The sequence below is a fragment of the Alexandromys fortis genome, unplaced genomic scaffold (assembly GCF_014885135.2).
Source record: "Alexandromys fortis isolate MF-2015 unplaced genomic scaffold, M_Fortis_MF-2015_v1.1 scaffold_29, whole genome shotgun sequence".
In the NCBI taxonomy this organism is placed as follows: Eukaryota; Metazoa; Chordata; class Mammalia; order Rodentia; family Cricetidae; genus Alexandromys; species Alexandromys fortis.
The window spans coordinates 13,167,224-13,183,850 of NW_026067891.1; the positions used below are offsets into that span (position 1 = coordinate 13,167,224).

A 16,627-nucleotide genomic window follows, 5' to 3' on the forward strand; every position below is an offset into this window, starting at 1 on the left:
GTAGAGCTCCTAACAGCTGAGCCTTCTCTCCAGCCCCTCCCCCTCCATTGTTGAGACAGGGTCTTATGCATCCCAAGTTAGCATCGAACTTGCTACAGAGTCAAGGATGATCTGGATCTCTCAGCCTACTGCTTCAATCTTCCAAGTGCTGGGATTACTGGACTGTATCACCATGTCCAGTTCTTATGCAGTGCCAGCCAAATTTTATATTCTGCAGTCATTAAGATAGTCATTTTTTATAGAGTGATAACTTGGTGCCCTCAAAAGCTCTAAAGAGTGTGGGAATCCGTATGGGGTTCTTCCTGTGATGATGGCATGTGGGCACTGAGATTCTTCTCCAAATGTGCACACTCCCGTCGTGGTGGAGGTGAGAGAGGCTTTGGCACTTGCTGCTCCCACCCCGTGAGTGCACCTGCACACTGTGGAGTGGGAAATCTGCACTTGGTAAAACACTGATAGGTGGGGAACCATGTTTTGTAGTGAGTGGGAAAATACACTTTGGATTGCTGAGCTGTGATGCCCTCTGTATAAAAATCTATTTGGAGCCAGGTGGTGGTGGTGCAAGCCTTTGAACCCAGCACTCCAGAGGCAGAGGCAGACAGATCTTTGGGTTCAAGGCCAACCCGGTCTACAATCCAGGACAATCAGGAACTACAGAGAAACCCTGCTTGAAAAACCAAAACCACAAGACTCACACACAAAAACAAACAGAACAAAAAGAACCCCACTGTCCAGCAAGGGGGCTGTGGTGGTTTTAAGGGAGATCCCTGTGGTAACAGACAAAAGTGAACAAAAATTGGGGAAGAGAAGGGGCTGTCACAGCAGAAACAGATTCGTCGAGGGCATGGACAAAGATGAGGGCAATAGAGGCTGGATTTTAAGAATGTGGGGGTGGAATACTCTTAAGTTCTGTAGCTATGTCTCAGGATACACAACACTATGGCACACTGTGGAAGTGGGTCCTAGTGGGAAGAAATAGTTAAGAACTGGATAGGATTGAAACAAAACAAAACGTTTCTATGTATGCAGGGACATGGCACTGGTATGGGTGTGATCAGACAGTGGGGGGTTGGTTTTCTCCTTCTACCATGTGGCTCCTGGGGGCGTCAGTCCTAGGTTGAGGCATCTTGCCAGCCCAGGACTGTATTTATATAGAAAAGGTACCAATCTTGAGTTGTCTGGGTCACTTTTGCATATGCTTAAAGTTGCAGGAGTCAACGTAAAGAGCCAGGAAGAGCTAGGCCTTCACTGATGGCAGAGAGACAGTGACAGAGTAGAGAGCTACTGACGATTCGGGTCCATGGCATGAATGTGAGAAAAATCACTGCTTCCTACAAAAAAAAAAAAATCTATTGTCCCACAGGTAACAGGAACAAAATGAGACAATAGGCTTTCACCTTTGGGTATTCTTGCTTTTGTGCTTTATTAGGAGAAAGGCTAATAAAAGGCAATTTTTATTTGTATTTTTAATGTTGATTTAAAGGTTCAGGGGACATTTAAATATCAAGTTCAATGTAGAGTTACACTCTGGTGCTGGCCACTGAAGTCTGGGAGGTGCATAAGGAAATTTCTGACTCGGTTCTTAACTCTGATTTTTCTGTCAAATTCTCATTGTTAGGCAAAACTTTCACACGAGTGAGTACAATGAAAATAAAGCTTGCAACTGTCATGCATATTCCAACAGAGAAAGCCACTTGTTGGTAGGAGTTGTAGACAATGAGAATGAGGCCCAGAGTCAGAGTCAGTACTCCCATGATGAAGACTAGTGTCTGCCACCAGGAACAGTCGAAGAGGTAATGACAGCAAACAGGCTTCTCCCTTGGTAGGAGACTTCTAATCGTATCCATTTGAAGAGGTTGGTACACTGTAGTTATTTTCCTGCAGTGGTTGAAGGGGAGATTACAGTCAGAAACAGCTCACGGTTATGGAGAGCTACCTGGTTGGGTGTGCTCATAAACCAGTACTTGGGAGGCTGAGGTAGGAAGATTCAGAATTCCCAGCAAGTACCAGGACAGCCAAGGCTATGTAGAAACTGTCTCAAAGCACAAGCTAGTTTAACACTCCTTACAGTGAGGCAGGTGGGGGGGTGTGCACCACAGGTGGTAGGGAAACCCTCTACTCCTGAGCAAAAACACCCACAGCTCCACTGTGGTTCTCAGTGGTAATAAAAGACCCCACATAGCCAGGTGTTGGCACACACCTTTCAACCCTCTACTCCTGAAGCAAAAGCAGCAGGTGAATTTCCAGGACAGCCAGAGCTGCATGGTGAGATCCCACCTCATGGGGAAAAAAAAATAGCTATTGTTAAAGGTGGTAGCAGGTCATTCAAGACTCTGGAAAGGCTAGTAAGAATGGAGCATTGCCTCTCCCTCAAGTTTTTTGTTTTTTTTTCTTCTCTCCTCTGGGACAGGGTTTCTCTGTGTAGTTTTAGAGCCTTTCCTGGAACTCACTTTGTAGACCAGATTGGTCTTGAACTCAGAGATCTGCCTGCCTCGGCTTCCCGAGTGCTGGGATAAAGGCGTGCACCCCCCCCCCCCAGCTGTGACTTGTTATACTTAATACAAGAAGTAAAATTCAAAGATGAATGTGGACTAGACTGACGAGATGGCATGTGCCTGTAATCCTAGAACTTGGAAGCTGAATTCCAGGCCAGAGTCGGTACATGGTGAAACACACTCTCAAAGCAAACAGACAAAACCAATGAAAAGTAAAAACAAAACCCCTCTAAACACCACCAAAAGAGGAGACAGAGGGAGGGAAAGGAAAAAAGGGAAAATAGAAAACCACATGAAAAAACAACCTAGGAGAGACAGAAATCTTTAATTAATAAAGAAATAAATAAATAAATTTAAAAAAAAAAAGAAAGAAAAAACAACCTAGGTGACACACCTTTAAGCCTAGTACTTGGGAAGCAGATGCAGGCAGATCTGAGTTTTAGGCTAGTTTGGTTTAGAGCTAGTTCCAGGACAGCTAGAGCTATTGCACAGAGAAACCGTGTCTCTGAAAACCCAAGACAATAACTAACTAACTAACTAACTAAATTCTGTGTTTTTTTTTTTAAGTGTTTTGTTGGTTGTGTATTCTTTGTACACACATGCATGCTTGGCGTCCTCAGAGTTCAGAAGAGGGGACCAGAACCCCTAGGATTGGAGTTAGGGAAGGTTGTGTTGTGAACAGTTATGTGGATGCTAGGAATAGAACCTGGGTCCTCTACAAGAACAAGAGGTTTTTTTTTTTTTTTTTTTTTTTGGTTTTTCGAGACAGGGTTTCTCTGTGGCTTTGGTGCCGGTCCTCCTGGAACTAGCTCTGTAGACCAGGCTGGTCTCGAACTCACAGAGATCCGCCTGCCTCTGCCTCCTGAGTGCTGGGATTAAAGGCGTGCGCCACCATTGCCCAACTAGAACAAGAGTTCTTAACTGCTGTTAAGAACCCTCTCCAGAATCTTAGTATTTTCAAACAGCCCTTTGCAGCACAGGTAAAGTCTAAGTTCCCACGGGCACGTCTGCTAAGACCCTCTCCCTGTGCAGACGTTCCCGTCCGTGGGAACTTAGCAGGCAAAGAGGAAGAAAGCTGTGAAGCTGGACCTTCGAGGAACACTAGGAGTTACTTCTAGGAAAGAAATGACTTTTCTTACCTGCTCCAACAGTAGCTCTTAAATCAGTCAACAAATGCTAGAAATGTTCTTCCAAAGCAGTGAGGACTTTCAAGAGGAAGGGTCCTTCAGTGAAGAGTCAGCATGGCTGGGCTCATTTTTATGCACTAGGCCCTTGATTGCAGAATTGAAGCAACATGGACTCATGGTGGGGAGAGTGGGGCCCATGCAACACAGTGTTTTCTTCACCCACTAATGTGAATGCCTCAATTATTCTGAAGAAAGTCCTAACAAGCAGTGCATACATAAGAGTCCTCACTGGGCTATCTTATGTAAAAGGTAATGCCAAAATTGGAAGAGGTTTTTTACTGAGGGCTAGTATGCTGAGTCTTCACCTGCTTAGAATTTGGTAAAGATGTTATAAATTTCATTTTTTTTCTTCTGTTTTTTTTCAAGACAAGGTTTCACTGTGTAGGCCTGGCCGGCTGTCCTATAACTCAGAGACCTTCCTCCTTCCACTTTCTGGGTGCTGGAATTAAATGCCCGCATCAGGGCTCCCAGCCCAGGATGCTGTTACTAAGGGGCGATTTGTAGCTCACACACACCTGCCCCAGCATTTCCCAGGCCCGAGAACAGGAGTCATCTGACAGCTTCCAATTATGCCGCTCTGCTGGGTGCTGGGACTACAGGTGTGTGTAGTCACAGGTTGTAGTTAACGAAGACGCTACAGGCGTGTGTAATCACAGGTTGTATTTAACGAAGACCATTTTAAAATAAAACATCAGGTATGCTAATCATTCTACCACTGAGTTTTGTTCCCATTAACTAGAAACTTTGTCAAATGGGTTGAGAGTTTTTAACTCAGCATTTATACTCTTTTAAAAGCATTTCCGGGGGCTGGAGAGATGGCTCAGGAGTTAAGAGCACTGACTGCTCTTCCAAAGGTCCTGAGTTCAATTCCCAGCAACCACATGGTGGCTCACAACCATCTGTAATGAGGTCTGGTGCCCGAGACTAAAACCACAGAGTACTACACAGAGGTACTCCAGGATACCCTTTAACCTATGTGCTAGCTCATTATCAAAATTAACCCAGCAACCATCTGGAGGAGCACAAGAAACCTCTCAGTTCCATTTTGTAGTTGATTTTTCAATTTTTTTTAACATTTAGGTGTTTTGTCTGCATATATATACACATCTGCATTATTTCTGGGCTGGTGCCTGGGGCCAGAAGGCCTCAGCTCCCTGGAGCTGGAGTTAGAGCCCCGAGCCACTGTGAAGCTGCTGGCTGGGAAGTGAACCTGGGTCCTCTGAAGAGAAGCCGGTACTCCTAGCCTGAGTCATTACCCATCAACCCTTTAACTGGCTACTTAGAGTATTTGCACAAGCTAGTTTAACAGTTCCAGTGGCTAAATTCTCCTGCTGAGATGGAATGCCGCGGCTACGTCTTCAAATTAGTCAGGTGAGATGCACAGCACCACCACACAGCACCGTTCACCAGAGCAGATGCCACACTTTATTAAAACACAACATAAGCACTCTTATCAAGAAATACACTGAACAACAAAAATAGATGCTTTTGCTTCAAATCCCTAGTCTTTTACAAATAGAAACATTAGTTCAGAATCGCCCCTGGAAACTTTACAAAAACATTAAATGAATTGTTGGGTAAGACTGCATGGGGTCAGGACCAGAGTACCTTTTGTTATGTGCAGGTGTGTGTGTGTGTGTGTGTGTGTGTGTGTGTGTGTGTGTTTTAAACAGTTCTGGGTACTGAAGCCAGGACCTTGCATATGCTAGCAAAGTGTTATATCACCAAGCCAGGACTGAAGTTTGGTCTTTAAAGACAGATTCTTGCCAAACTCTCGGCTCCCTCAAGCTCATGACTCTCTGGCCTTGGCTTCTTGAGTGTTAATGCAGGAGTGCACACCCAGTTTTGTTCAGATGTGTCTGTTGAGACAGGATCTCACTATGTAGTTCTGGCTGGCCTAAACTCCCTAGGTAGACAACTAGGTTGGCCTCAAATCCACACAGATCTGCCTATCTCTACGTCTCACAGTGTATGACACCACACCCTCCCTGTCCAAGTATTCTTGAATAGCTCTTCAGTTAACTCTGATAGGGTTCCTTCAGACAGAGAAACCTGATTTTAGTTTGAGTGGGCTACTTGGGCTTCTTTGTCTTTGGGCGCGTTGGAAGATTTCCTGGGTTTAAAGAACTTGGCCTCTGGTTTTCTGGTTTCTGGCATACTTCTTGGCTTCTTTCCTGCGGTCTCAGGCCCTAAAGCTTCTGGGGTCTCTGTAGCTGGTAGGGACTTCCTTTTCTTTCCCTGATGTGTATTTGTATAAGGTTTCATTTTTGGAGACTTTTCCCCTGTGATATTTTCTTGCATCTTAAAAAGAAAAAAAAGGAAAGAAAATTAAGTCTAGAACAACAAGGACCAAGATTTCACAATCAAACTTAACGAGACACAATTCTGATTGTAACTTCTAAGTGTAACCTCGGCATGGCGAAATGAGGAATGGCCTTTTCTATCATCAGACTTTTGTTTTCTGTCCTTTTCTTTCTGAGACATGGTCTCACCTGGGTGGAACTCATTTTGTAATCCAGGCTGCGTTCAGCTCATACTTCAGCCTAGCACATAACTTTTTTTTTTTTTTGTAACGAGATAGGGTTTCTCTGTGAAACAGTTCTGGAACTCAATTTGTAGACCAGGGCTGGCCTCAAACTCAGAGATCTGCCTGCTTCTGAGTGCTGGGATTAAAGGCGTGCCCCACCAATACCCAGTTTTTATTTTAGAATACATCCCTACTTCTATTTTCCTTTTATTAAAAATAATAAAGGCTGACGGGTACAGTGACAGCAATCCTAACACTTTGGAGGTAAGTCCAGGCTAACAACACAACAAGACCGTGTCTCAAAACCAAGAATTGCACACCAGTATGTTGTACTATGCTGGCAGCAGACACATCCTATGTTTACGTGTTTGGATTGCTCACTTTATGGACCCGCTACAACGAATGCCCACACATGTGAGTTACACTCCTAGAAGATGAACTGTCACTGAGTAACACAGGCCTTTTACATTACTCAAGATGTTTCAGGATAAAGTCAATCAGTACCTGCCTTCCTACAGCCTGAAAACTAATAAGACTCCCATCACTTAGCTCTGCTTGCCTGACACACAACTACCAATGCCAATAAAAAAAATACCTCCAGGTTTTCTTTATTCGGTGTTTCTCCTATTGGGACCAGCTGTGGGATTGCTTCTTCACTCTCGTCTGCCCCTTCAGGCTGTGTTTTTACTTTGCTGGTCTCTTTCTTCTGGGATCTTGGGGCCTTCACTGGAGCACTGCTAGTTTTACCTTGAGATGCAGCCTTTTTGGAGCTTTTCCTTAACACTTTGTTTTTCTTCTTCGACTTTTCTTTTTCATAATTCATTTTTTTCTTTATTACCTACCAAAACAACAGATAAAGATTAGCAGGAAAAACATTCAGAGAAAACAGATTGAGAAGCTACAGTTCTGATTATTCATAAACTCCCTACAGCATCCTTGACCATGCACACAGAATGCCTATTTCCAAGCACTTAAAACTCAGCTCTACTTGTCTGTGGGGTGACAGGTGTTTCAATGTGTACCCAAGGGGGTTGCCCTTGCACCTCTCCTACCTACCTGCCACAAGATAAATCACTGACACTCTCTATCACAACCGGCTGTCTACCTTGACTCCGAGCATACACCCACCCACCCACCCCACAGATGGTAGGTGAAATAACAGCAGAATATTAGTACATGCTTGCACTCCTAGCTAGCTGGGAGGCTGTGATAGGAGGATGGCAAACTCAAAGGCCAATTTGGTCTATGTACTAAAGACTCAGATTCTGTCTCAAACAAAAAGAATTAGGGATTTAGTTTAGCGGTAGGGTACATGCTTACTATAGGCAAGGCCCTGCAAAAGGGCTCAACAGTTCAATACCCATCACCAAATTGTAAGCATGAGAATGAGAAGCGGAAGGTAAAAGAGAGAGAAATTAAACCCTAGCACCTACATTAGGGAAGCAGAACCCACTGGATGGTGGGATGGTGGTGGCGCACGCCTTTAATCCCAGCACTAAGGAGGCAGAGTTCGAGGCAAGCCTGGTCTACAAAAGCTAGTTCCAGGAGAGGCTCCAAAGCCACAGAGAAACCCTGTTTCCAAAAACCAAAATAAATAAATAAATAAATGAATGAATGAATAAATAAATAAATGGAAACCTCATCCCCACTTAAGCCCTGGTTTGGTTTGAATCATTACTGACCCACCCATCTTTTGTGTAAGTGTGTATGTGTACACCATAGGTCAACTGAGGCTCTTTAGGAGCCACCCACTTTCTTATTGGAATCTGCGGTTTGACCATTAGGCTGACTGGTCATAGGGATCCATTTTTCTCCACCGGCCCAGAATTGGGATCACACTCAGATATCATGTTTGCACGGCAAACACTTTCACCAATGGAGTCATCTCCCTAGCCTTGAGCCTCCAGTCTTCGATGTGCTTTAGGTGGCTGGATTCAGCATACTCTTAAGGTTCCTGCCAATCACTCCTGTACCTTTAACTGTTTATCTTTGTTTTTTCCCAAGACAGGGTTTCTCTGTGTAGCCCTGACTGTCCTGGAACTCACTATATAGACCAGGCTGGCCTCAAACTCAGAGATCCACTTGCCTCTCTGCCTTTCAAGTGTTGGGATCAATTCCTTAAATGGATTTGGGAAGACCCACGCTAATTTTAGGCAGTATATTCTAGTAGCAGCACAGATAATAAAGAGCATTCTGGAAGGAGGAAGGAAGGTTATCTGCAGAGTTAATTCACCCAGTTGCTGCTGTCAGCACCAGCTCTTCACAAATCCCACAAAGGTTGGGAATGCTACAACATGTAGCAGAGTGGTCCCAGCAAGGGTGAGGTAACTTGTCACCGGGATTTCAAGTGTTAGCTGACTATGGGTAGAGACAACCAGCCGCAGTATCAAAAGGCTTGCTCTTTACATTGTTAGATTGTGCTTCTAAGTTGCAGATGGATCTCTGTGAGTTCAAGGTTTGTTTAGTATACAGACATGTATACATGGTGAGACCCGTCTAAAAAAACCAAACCAAACAATAAACAAACAAGTAAATAAAAGGGCCAATAGAAATTTTAGATGCATGGTAGTGATACAAATCTTTGCCCCAACAAAACAAAAGGTGGTTGGAGAGATGGCTCAGTGGTTAAGAGCATTTGTTCTTGAAGAAGACCTCGCTGGATTCCCATAATCAATATAGTAGCTCACAATAACTTTGGAGAACATTTCCTGGAAATCTGATGCCCTCTTCTGACTTTCTTGGTCGAAACTTTAGCAGGTAAGCCACAGCAAAGCAGCAATACACAGATTAATAGAAATGGGTTAAATTAAGATGTAAGAGTTAGCCAATAAGACGTTAGAGTTAATGGCCAAGCAGTGTTTTAATAAATACAGATTCTGTGTGGTTATTTTGGGGCTAAGCAAGCCAGGCGACTGGAACAAACAAGGGACCCCTTCATGTAACATCTGTCTCCTGAACACTGCGATTAAAGGTGTGCCCTATGACCTGGCTTACACTTTGATCATTATGCCCACCCCACCCAATATTCTAACTTATACTAACCTTTTTCCTCAAGCTATTGAAGGGCATGATGTTGTTTTCATCCTGGCATGTGACAAATGAGGAAAAAATGGGAAGGGAAACCGACTTCTCAGTTTTTAGGAACAAGAGTTTCACACTCTGCCATTTCTGAAACAAAGAAATAATGTTATCTACACACACACTGCTGCTTCCCTCAACGTAACGACTCAAACACTCGCCATACTGTACCTCTGGCAGTTTTTCTGAAAGCATTTCTGAGACAGCCAGGATGTTTTCAAGGATGTGCTGAGGCTTCATTCCAGTGTGACCAACACGCACAGCACTAGAATTTAATAAATAGAGACTCTTAACTTTTGTATTTTAGAACTCTATTACCTAAAGTAGAATACCACTGTGCAGAAACATGGGTTGAACCATGAGATGGCCCAGCCAGTAAAGGAACTTGCCACAGAAGCCTGACAGCCTGAACTTAAGTCATGGAGGCTGAGAGTGGCAGTTCAACTCCTGTAAACTCAGTGTCTAGAGAACTGACCCCAGAAATGGCCCTGACACCCACAATACTGGTCCCTAAAGTTGTTCTGAGCAGAATCACTCAAGGGTCACTGCAACCTCATAGTTCCATATCCATCCAGATGTGCCCTTCACAAGTAGAGTTCCTACTTATTACAGATAGCATACTTTATCAAAGGTCAAGGAATAATAGGCAATGATTGGGAAGCCCAGGAGGGATCCTGTAGCAGGGCCCACCACTACAGGTCCACTGGCTAGCTGTCTATTCTGCATGTGCATGCATACTAGCTGTCTATTCTGCATGTGCGTGCATACTAGCTGTCTATTCTGCATGTGCATGCATACTAGCTGTCTATTCTGCATGTGCGTGCATACTAGCTGTCTATTCTGCATGTGTGTGCATACTAGCTGTCTGTGGTGAACAGCAGGGTGGGAGAAGACAGGAAGCCATTGTGCCAGGCAAAGAGAAGAGCAGTATGAAAGAAACACAGAGTCACTATGCCACACAGGCCTCCCCATGTTAGGACCATGTGAGTCACCAACCTTTGTGGCTTTCTGACATCAGCCTATGACAACTCTTCTTACTTAACTGAAACCAACCAGGGGTGCTTCCCTCTTGCAAGTAGGAGGCAACACTGACACCATCAATGACCACATAAGGCCGATAGGCAATCATTATCCTTACTGGGTATAATGGCACCCATGTTTTTGGGTGTGTCTGAGGGGACATGCCTTTAATCCCAACATTCAGTAGAGATGCCAGAGTACCTCTGTGAGTTCCAGGCTAGCTAGAATTATACAGTGAAACCCCATATCAAAAGAACAAAGGCATCTATTACATTATATAAAAGATTTTTTTAAAAAAGAAATTTATTAGGTACACAGTGTCCAGCCTCCATGTATCCCTGCAGGCCAGAAGAGGGCACCAGATGGTTGTGAGCCACCATGTGGTTGCTGGGAATTGAACTCAGGACCTCTGGAAGAGCAGTCAGTGCTCTTAACCTCTGAGCCATCTCTCCAGCCCTATATAAAAGCTTTTTAAAATTTATTTATTTAAAATTTATTTTGAGACAGGTTTTCAGTAGATAGCTCTACCTGGCCTGAAATTCTTTATGTAGACCAAGTATATCTCTGACTCAGAGATTTATCTGCCTCTGCCTTGCCAATGCTAGGATTAAAAAATTTTAAATGATATGTATGTATGTCTGAGTCTGTTCACATAAGCTTTTAGCCCATAGGCACTCAATCCCCCAGGAGGTAGAATTACAGGTGGTTGTAAGCCACATCTAACATGCATGCTGGGAACTGTACTTGAGTTTGTGTGTGTGTATGTGTTGTGTGAATGTTGGTGTCTCACAGTATGTGGAGGTCAGAAAACACATGCGGTGTTGACTCTCTCCTTCTACCATGTGGGTCCTGGGGATCAAAAACAAGTCGCCAGCCTTAAACTTGAACCATCTTGTCGACTCCAAAGGTCTTTCCTTTAGTCTAGATGTAAGGCTGCAAACAGTTCAGGACCCTGGGTGAGAATGAACCTGAGGTTTAAGTATGTAGCTCCTTCCTTTCAGCTGAAACATGCCCCAGAAAGGGGGATATCAGCAGGTCTACACAGGGACAAGACTGAAGAGGCTTTTCCCCAAGGCTATGTAAATTCTGCACTGAGTTGCCTATAGCTGGACAGAGAACTTCAGTGGTACACGGCCTTCAGTTACTTAGCTGCTTTAGTCAGATGTGCTTTTTTGAGTAACGCCACAGACCTAGAGAAGCATTTCTTTGGTCTGTAGCTGGTGTCCTACTGGGGTGAAGACACAGGAAAATCAGATCACAACGACAACAAACTTGTTAACAGGGGACTAAAGTCACTTCTAAGAAAGGCTGTCCTGGAACTTGCTTTGTATTTTAGGCTGGCCTCGAACTCAGAGATCTACCCAAAGATCTACAACCATCTGGTCTCTTAGGGTTTTAATAGAAGGATCTGGTTTCATTAACACCACTCTTTAAAGAAAAAAAAATGGATGTGATTGCTATAACATGTAAAGTTTAAAGGTTTGCATAGATGTTCCTCTTGTTACCTGCAAGAACCTTGTTTGGAGATGTTTAAGACGGTACCTGTGATACAGTTCTTAATCTCTTTGGACAGATTCTTGGCCAGAAGGTTTACAGATACCGGAACTCTGTAAAAACACACAGATGTCAGAACACCACAAAGATAAAAACTCCTACCACTGAAGCCCAGTCATCACAAATCAACTTACTTCTTTCTCTGATAGAAGTGTCTTCCTATGTGTGTAGGCAAATGCCGTCTAATTCTTTCATCAGCAATGAAGATGTCAAAGCTACCCAGGAGGCGGAGCTTGGCTTCATAGGCTTTATATTCTGTTTTTAAAGTTCTAAAAGGGATAATCTAGAAAAAACAAACAAACAAAAAAGCAAAACTAAAAACCTTAAGAACTTGACACAAAAGAAGAAATCTTTAACACTTCCCATTCAGGTTAGTCCTAGACTCACACCCTTCTTAGTTTAATGACTTTCTGAGCACCTAAAATTTACCAAGCACTGTGCCAAATGCTGGGGACACTGAGAAGAATAATTTAAAGACCCAGGACAAAAACCCTGGTTTTTTTTCTTTTGAGTCTCAGATTGGAGAATGCTAACTTTGAGGCTAGCCCAGGCAATTGAGAAAGATGCTATCTCAAAACAAAGTAAAACAGGAGCTGGAGAGATAGCTTAGAGGTTAAGTGCACTGGCTGCTCTTATAGAGGACCTGTGTTTGATTCAGTACCCACATAGTGGCTTAACAGCCAAGTGCACCCCCGTCTAGCGCAAGGGAATCTAAGACTCTGTTCTGCCCTTCATGGGTTCCTGTACCTATCAGGCGCACAGACACACGCTGACAAAACACCCAGGCATGTTTTTAAAAAGCAAATGTTTTAGAGATGGGGTGGGGAGGCAGCACCTGGTGCACAACTTTAATCCAAGCCTGGGGTAATTTTTTTTTTAAATATTTTTATTTATTTATTTATTATGTATACAATATTCTGTCTGTGTGTATGTCTGCAGGCCAGAAGAGGGCACCAGACCTCATTACAGATGGTTGTGAGCCACCATGTGGTTGCTGGGAATTGAACTCAGGACCTTTGGAAGAGCAGGCAATGCTCTTAACCACTGAGCCATCTCTCCAGCCCCCCAAGCCTGGGGTAATTTAATTCCACAAATCAAAGATACCTCTAAGTTGGAGGCCAGCCTGATCTACATCGGAAGTTTGGGACAGAGCATTAGACTAGTATATGTAAGGCTCTGGATTCAATTCCTAGTATGAGGAGAAATAATAAAATAAAAAAAAATATCCACCAGGCAACTCACAACCACTTGCAACTTCAGCTCCAAGGGAATTGAAACCCTCTCTGGACTTCAAGTATATCTGTATCCACACTGTACATATACGCAGGCTTAGGGGTATATACACATACCCATAAAGAAAAACTAAAGAGTAAAAAATAAAAAAAGGCCGGGCGATGGTGGCGCACACCTTTAATCCCAGCACTTGGAAGGCAGATGCAGGCGGATCTCTGTGAGTTCGAGACCAGCCTGGTCTACAGAGCTAGTTCCAGGACAGGCTCCAAAGGCACAGAGAAACCCTGTCTCGAAAAACCAAAAAACAAACAAACAAACAAACAAAAAAAACCCAAACCTATAGACTAAAAAAATAGCAGTGTATCATATTTCTTTTCAATGAGATCTCTGAAAGGACTTCAAAGTAGCAACATGATTCCTACCCGGGAGATGCTGCTCACGCCATGTTTTCTCAAAAGCGCTTTATAGAAAGATTCTGTCTGTTCAGGCGACTCACAGTCATCTTTGGTAATCAAACAGACTTCTGATGAATCTGTTAGAATACTATGAGGCAAAGACCTGTAAAACAATGACAAAACACAAAGAGCAATGATTCCAGAGAAAGTATCCAAAACAAACTCTCATCTAAAAAATTTTTGTCGGTGTACCATGGCACACATGTGGGAGGACAAGTTTTGGGGACTGTTTCTCTCCTTCCACCATGTGTGCCAGGAGATTTTCCTCAGGTCACTTGGACTAGGAGCGAGCATATCTACCCGAACCATCCTGTCAGCCCCATTTACCTACACTTTTATTTTCTTTCTTCTTTTTTCGAGAAAGGGTTTCTCTGTAACTTTGGAGCCTGTCCTGGAACTAGCTCTCGTAGACCAGGCTAGCCTTGAACTCAGAGATCCACCTGCCTCCGCCTCCTGAGTGCTGGGATTAAAGGCGTGTGCCACCTTTATTTTCTACAAATACTGTCTGAAGGAAAGCAAGTCAGGTATTTTGACAATTCCTGTTTTAACATGAGGAAAGAATATGGAAAGTGCCAGGCCAGCCCAGAAAAAACCCACACCAAAACCAGAAGAAATCAAATCAATTAAGACAGGTAGGGGAAGAACAGAAAAAGAAAAAAAAAAGGACGCCCCACAAGCGAAAAACTGAATAAAGATAAAGGATGCAGAGGGCTGGGAGTGTAGCTCACTGTAGAGCAGTCCCGCAGCACAGGAAGGAATCTCGCCCCATCCCCCCGGGACACAACTTAAAGCACTCACTGTACAAACAAGGATCTGTGCTCATCCCCTGAACCTATGTCAGAGAGAAGGTGCACACGAGGATCCGTAGTTGATGATCTCTAAGCAAATGAGACCTGCCTAAAAAGGGGGTGGATGGCATTCCCAAGAGGAAGACACCCAAGAATACCCTCACATACCCCAGCACGTGTTTTCACATGTGTGTACATACATACATAAACATATGTGTTTACAGACATATAGATTAAAGTGAAGTGGGGCTGGACCAGCATTTGAGAGCACTGGCAGCTCTTTTAGAGGACCCACGTTTGGTTCCCAGCACCCACATAGCAGTTTACATCGTCTGTAACTCAAGTTCCAGGGAATCTGATGCTCTTCAGGGTCCCCTAAGCTTCTGTGCACACACCTCCACATTTGGAAATCAAAAGTGTTTTTCCCTCTAAACCTCCCCAAGCCATCATTTTTTGGAGAACAAGCTATTCTACATATTGCTTTGATAAGAAGAACAAGCAGAACACACTTGGTCAAGTGAGAGTTGGAGAGTGACCACAATTATCTGTCAACCCTACATCAGAGGAAGCTGACACAAGGTAGCTAACAGAAACATAAATGCATATGGGGAGGCGGGATGAACCAATGGGTAAAGACACACGCTTACAGCTCAATTCCAGGACCAACACAGCAGATGAGAAATTATATTTATTCTCGGACTTCTACATGTGTGCCCCACCCCCACCCCCCCAAATAAATGCAACCTAAAAAATATTTTTATTTAATTTCAAGACACGGTTTCTGTGTAGCCCTGGCTGTTTTAGAACTAGCTCTGTAGACCAGACTGACTTTGAACTCTGAGATCTGCCTGTCTCTAAAAATATCTTATAAAAGAATAAGGCGGTGGGGGAAGAGGGCTCCCAAGAGGGCACTCAGCAGATCAGACCATCTGTTGCTTTCCCAGATGGCCTTAGTTCAGTTTCCTGTACTCACACTGGGCTGTTCAAAACCTCTTGCCTCGCCGGTACCAGGTGATCTGACACTTCCCTTTGGCCTCAGCAAGCACTGGAGATATGTGGTACACATTCATATACTCAGAAATAGATACACTCAAAATTTAAAGCCTGGGCATTCAAGAGGCAGAGGCAGATCTATTCCTGAGTTTGGGGTCAGGCAAGCCTTTGTAATGAGACCATTAAAAAAAAAGAACGGAAGGAAGAAAAGCCAAACAACAACAACAACAAAACAAAAACCAAAAAAACCCCTGAACTTACATTCGGGCCCGCAGTTCTTTCTTTGGAATTTTCCACAATACCACCATTAAAAATAAATTCTCATTCCCATTCGAAAGTAACTCATTATTGTTTTTTCTTGACTTGGAGTGTGCAAGCAGAACTTCCACTGCCTTTCTAATCTGTAGAAACACAGAAATAAATTAATTTTCTCCATTTAGGTTAACCATTGCTCCCATAAACACAAACAAGTTTGTTTCCTTTGCTACTCTTTCTTTTTATCGGTCAAATTTCTTTTTCGAGATAGGTTTTCTCTGTAGTTTTGGAACCTGTCCTGGAACTCACTCTGTCTCTGCCTCTCTAGTGCTGGCATTAAAGGCGTGCGCCACCACCGGCCGGCTATTGAGCAAACTTCAATCAGCGTACTGGGCTCTTAGAATTTGAACCCAGTGCAATTTATGAATCCATCAAAAACTCCCAAATACCGGCTCCCGGTATCTGTTTACAAGGTGTCCTTACAAGCTCTAACGAAGCTTCTCCTGCCCTCCACGACAGAGGGAACATCAGGAAAAGAGCGTCACACGCCCGGCCCTAAGGACGCTACTTTTCGCACGTGCGCGTACAAGCGTCCTGTAACCCTGCAGAATGGAGCGCCCAATTTCAACAGGAGGAAAACGGGTGACAGGCCCGAGGGAAGCGAACCCGCCGGGGTGCGTTTTCGGGGACCTCCTTAGGGCTCCGGGGCGCACACGCACTCTCGGGCCCGCTCTGGGTTTCTAGGCCTCTCGCTCCGCACCCATGGCTCACGCGAGCCCCAACTACCCTGCTTCCAAGTTGCTGTCCCCCATTCACTCGCCTGCTCTCTGTCCAGATGTTCCAGAGCGGTCGGCGTGAGCGCTGAGGCCGGGGTGGAGGCGGACGCAGAGCTCTCCATGACTCTCCTAGCCTCGTGCAGAACCCGGGAGCTAGGAACGCGCGCGGCCCGGAACCGGAAGATAAGGGGTGGGACCGCACGGGGGCCTAGTGCTTCATTTCCGCAAGGCGGGGGATTCCATTTCCGTGTAGTTGGTGATGCGGG

At 44.3% G+C, this 16,627-nt stretch overlaps 1 protein-coding gene across 1 annotated transcript; it reads right to left on the reverse strand.

Moving 5' to 3' along the window:
- Window positions 1-5,345: 5,345 nt before the first annotated feature.
- Rsl1d1 (ribosomal L1 domain containing 1) lies at window positions 5,346-16,570 on the reverse strand. Its single transcript, XM_050136307.1, has 9 exons — window positions 16,406-16,570; window positions 15,592-15,731; window positions 13,517-13,652; window positions 11,996-12,144; window positions 11,813-11,914; window positions 9,459-9,552; window positions 9,252-9,377; window positions 6,805-7,047; window positions 5,346-5,983 (listed from the first exon to the last, which is right to left on the reverse strand). The coding sequence occupies exons 1-9, from the start codon at window positions 16,481-16,483 to the stop codon at window positions 5,741-5,743; spliced, it is 1,311 nt and encodes a 436-aa protein (XP_049992264.1). The 5' UTR covers window positions 16,484-16,570; the 3' UTR covers window positions 5,346-5,740.
- Between the last annotated feature and the right edge of the window lie 57 nt (window positions 16,571-16,627).

Coding starts and splice junctions, on each gene's coding strand:
- Rsl1d1 (XM_050136307.1), bottom strand. CDS start 16,483: ATGGAGAGCTCTGCGTCCGCCTCCACCCCGGCCTCAGCGCTCACGCCG. Junction 15,732..16,405: donor AACATCTGGACAGAGAGCAG/GCGAGTGAATGG, acceptor GTGTTTCTACAG/ATTAGAAAGGCAGTGGAAGT. Junction 11,915..11,995: donor CACTTCTATCAGAGAAAGAA/GTAAGTTGATTT, acceptor GTGTTTTTACAG/AGTTCCGGTATCTGTAAACC.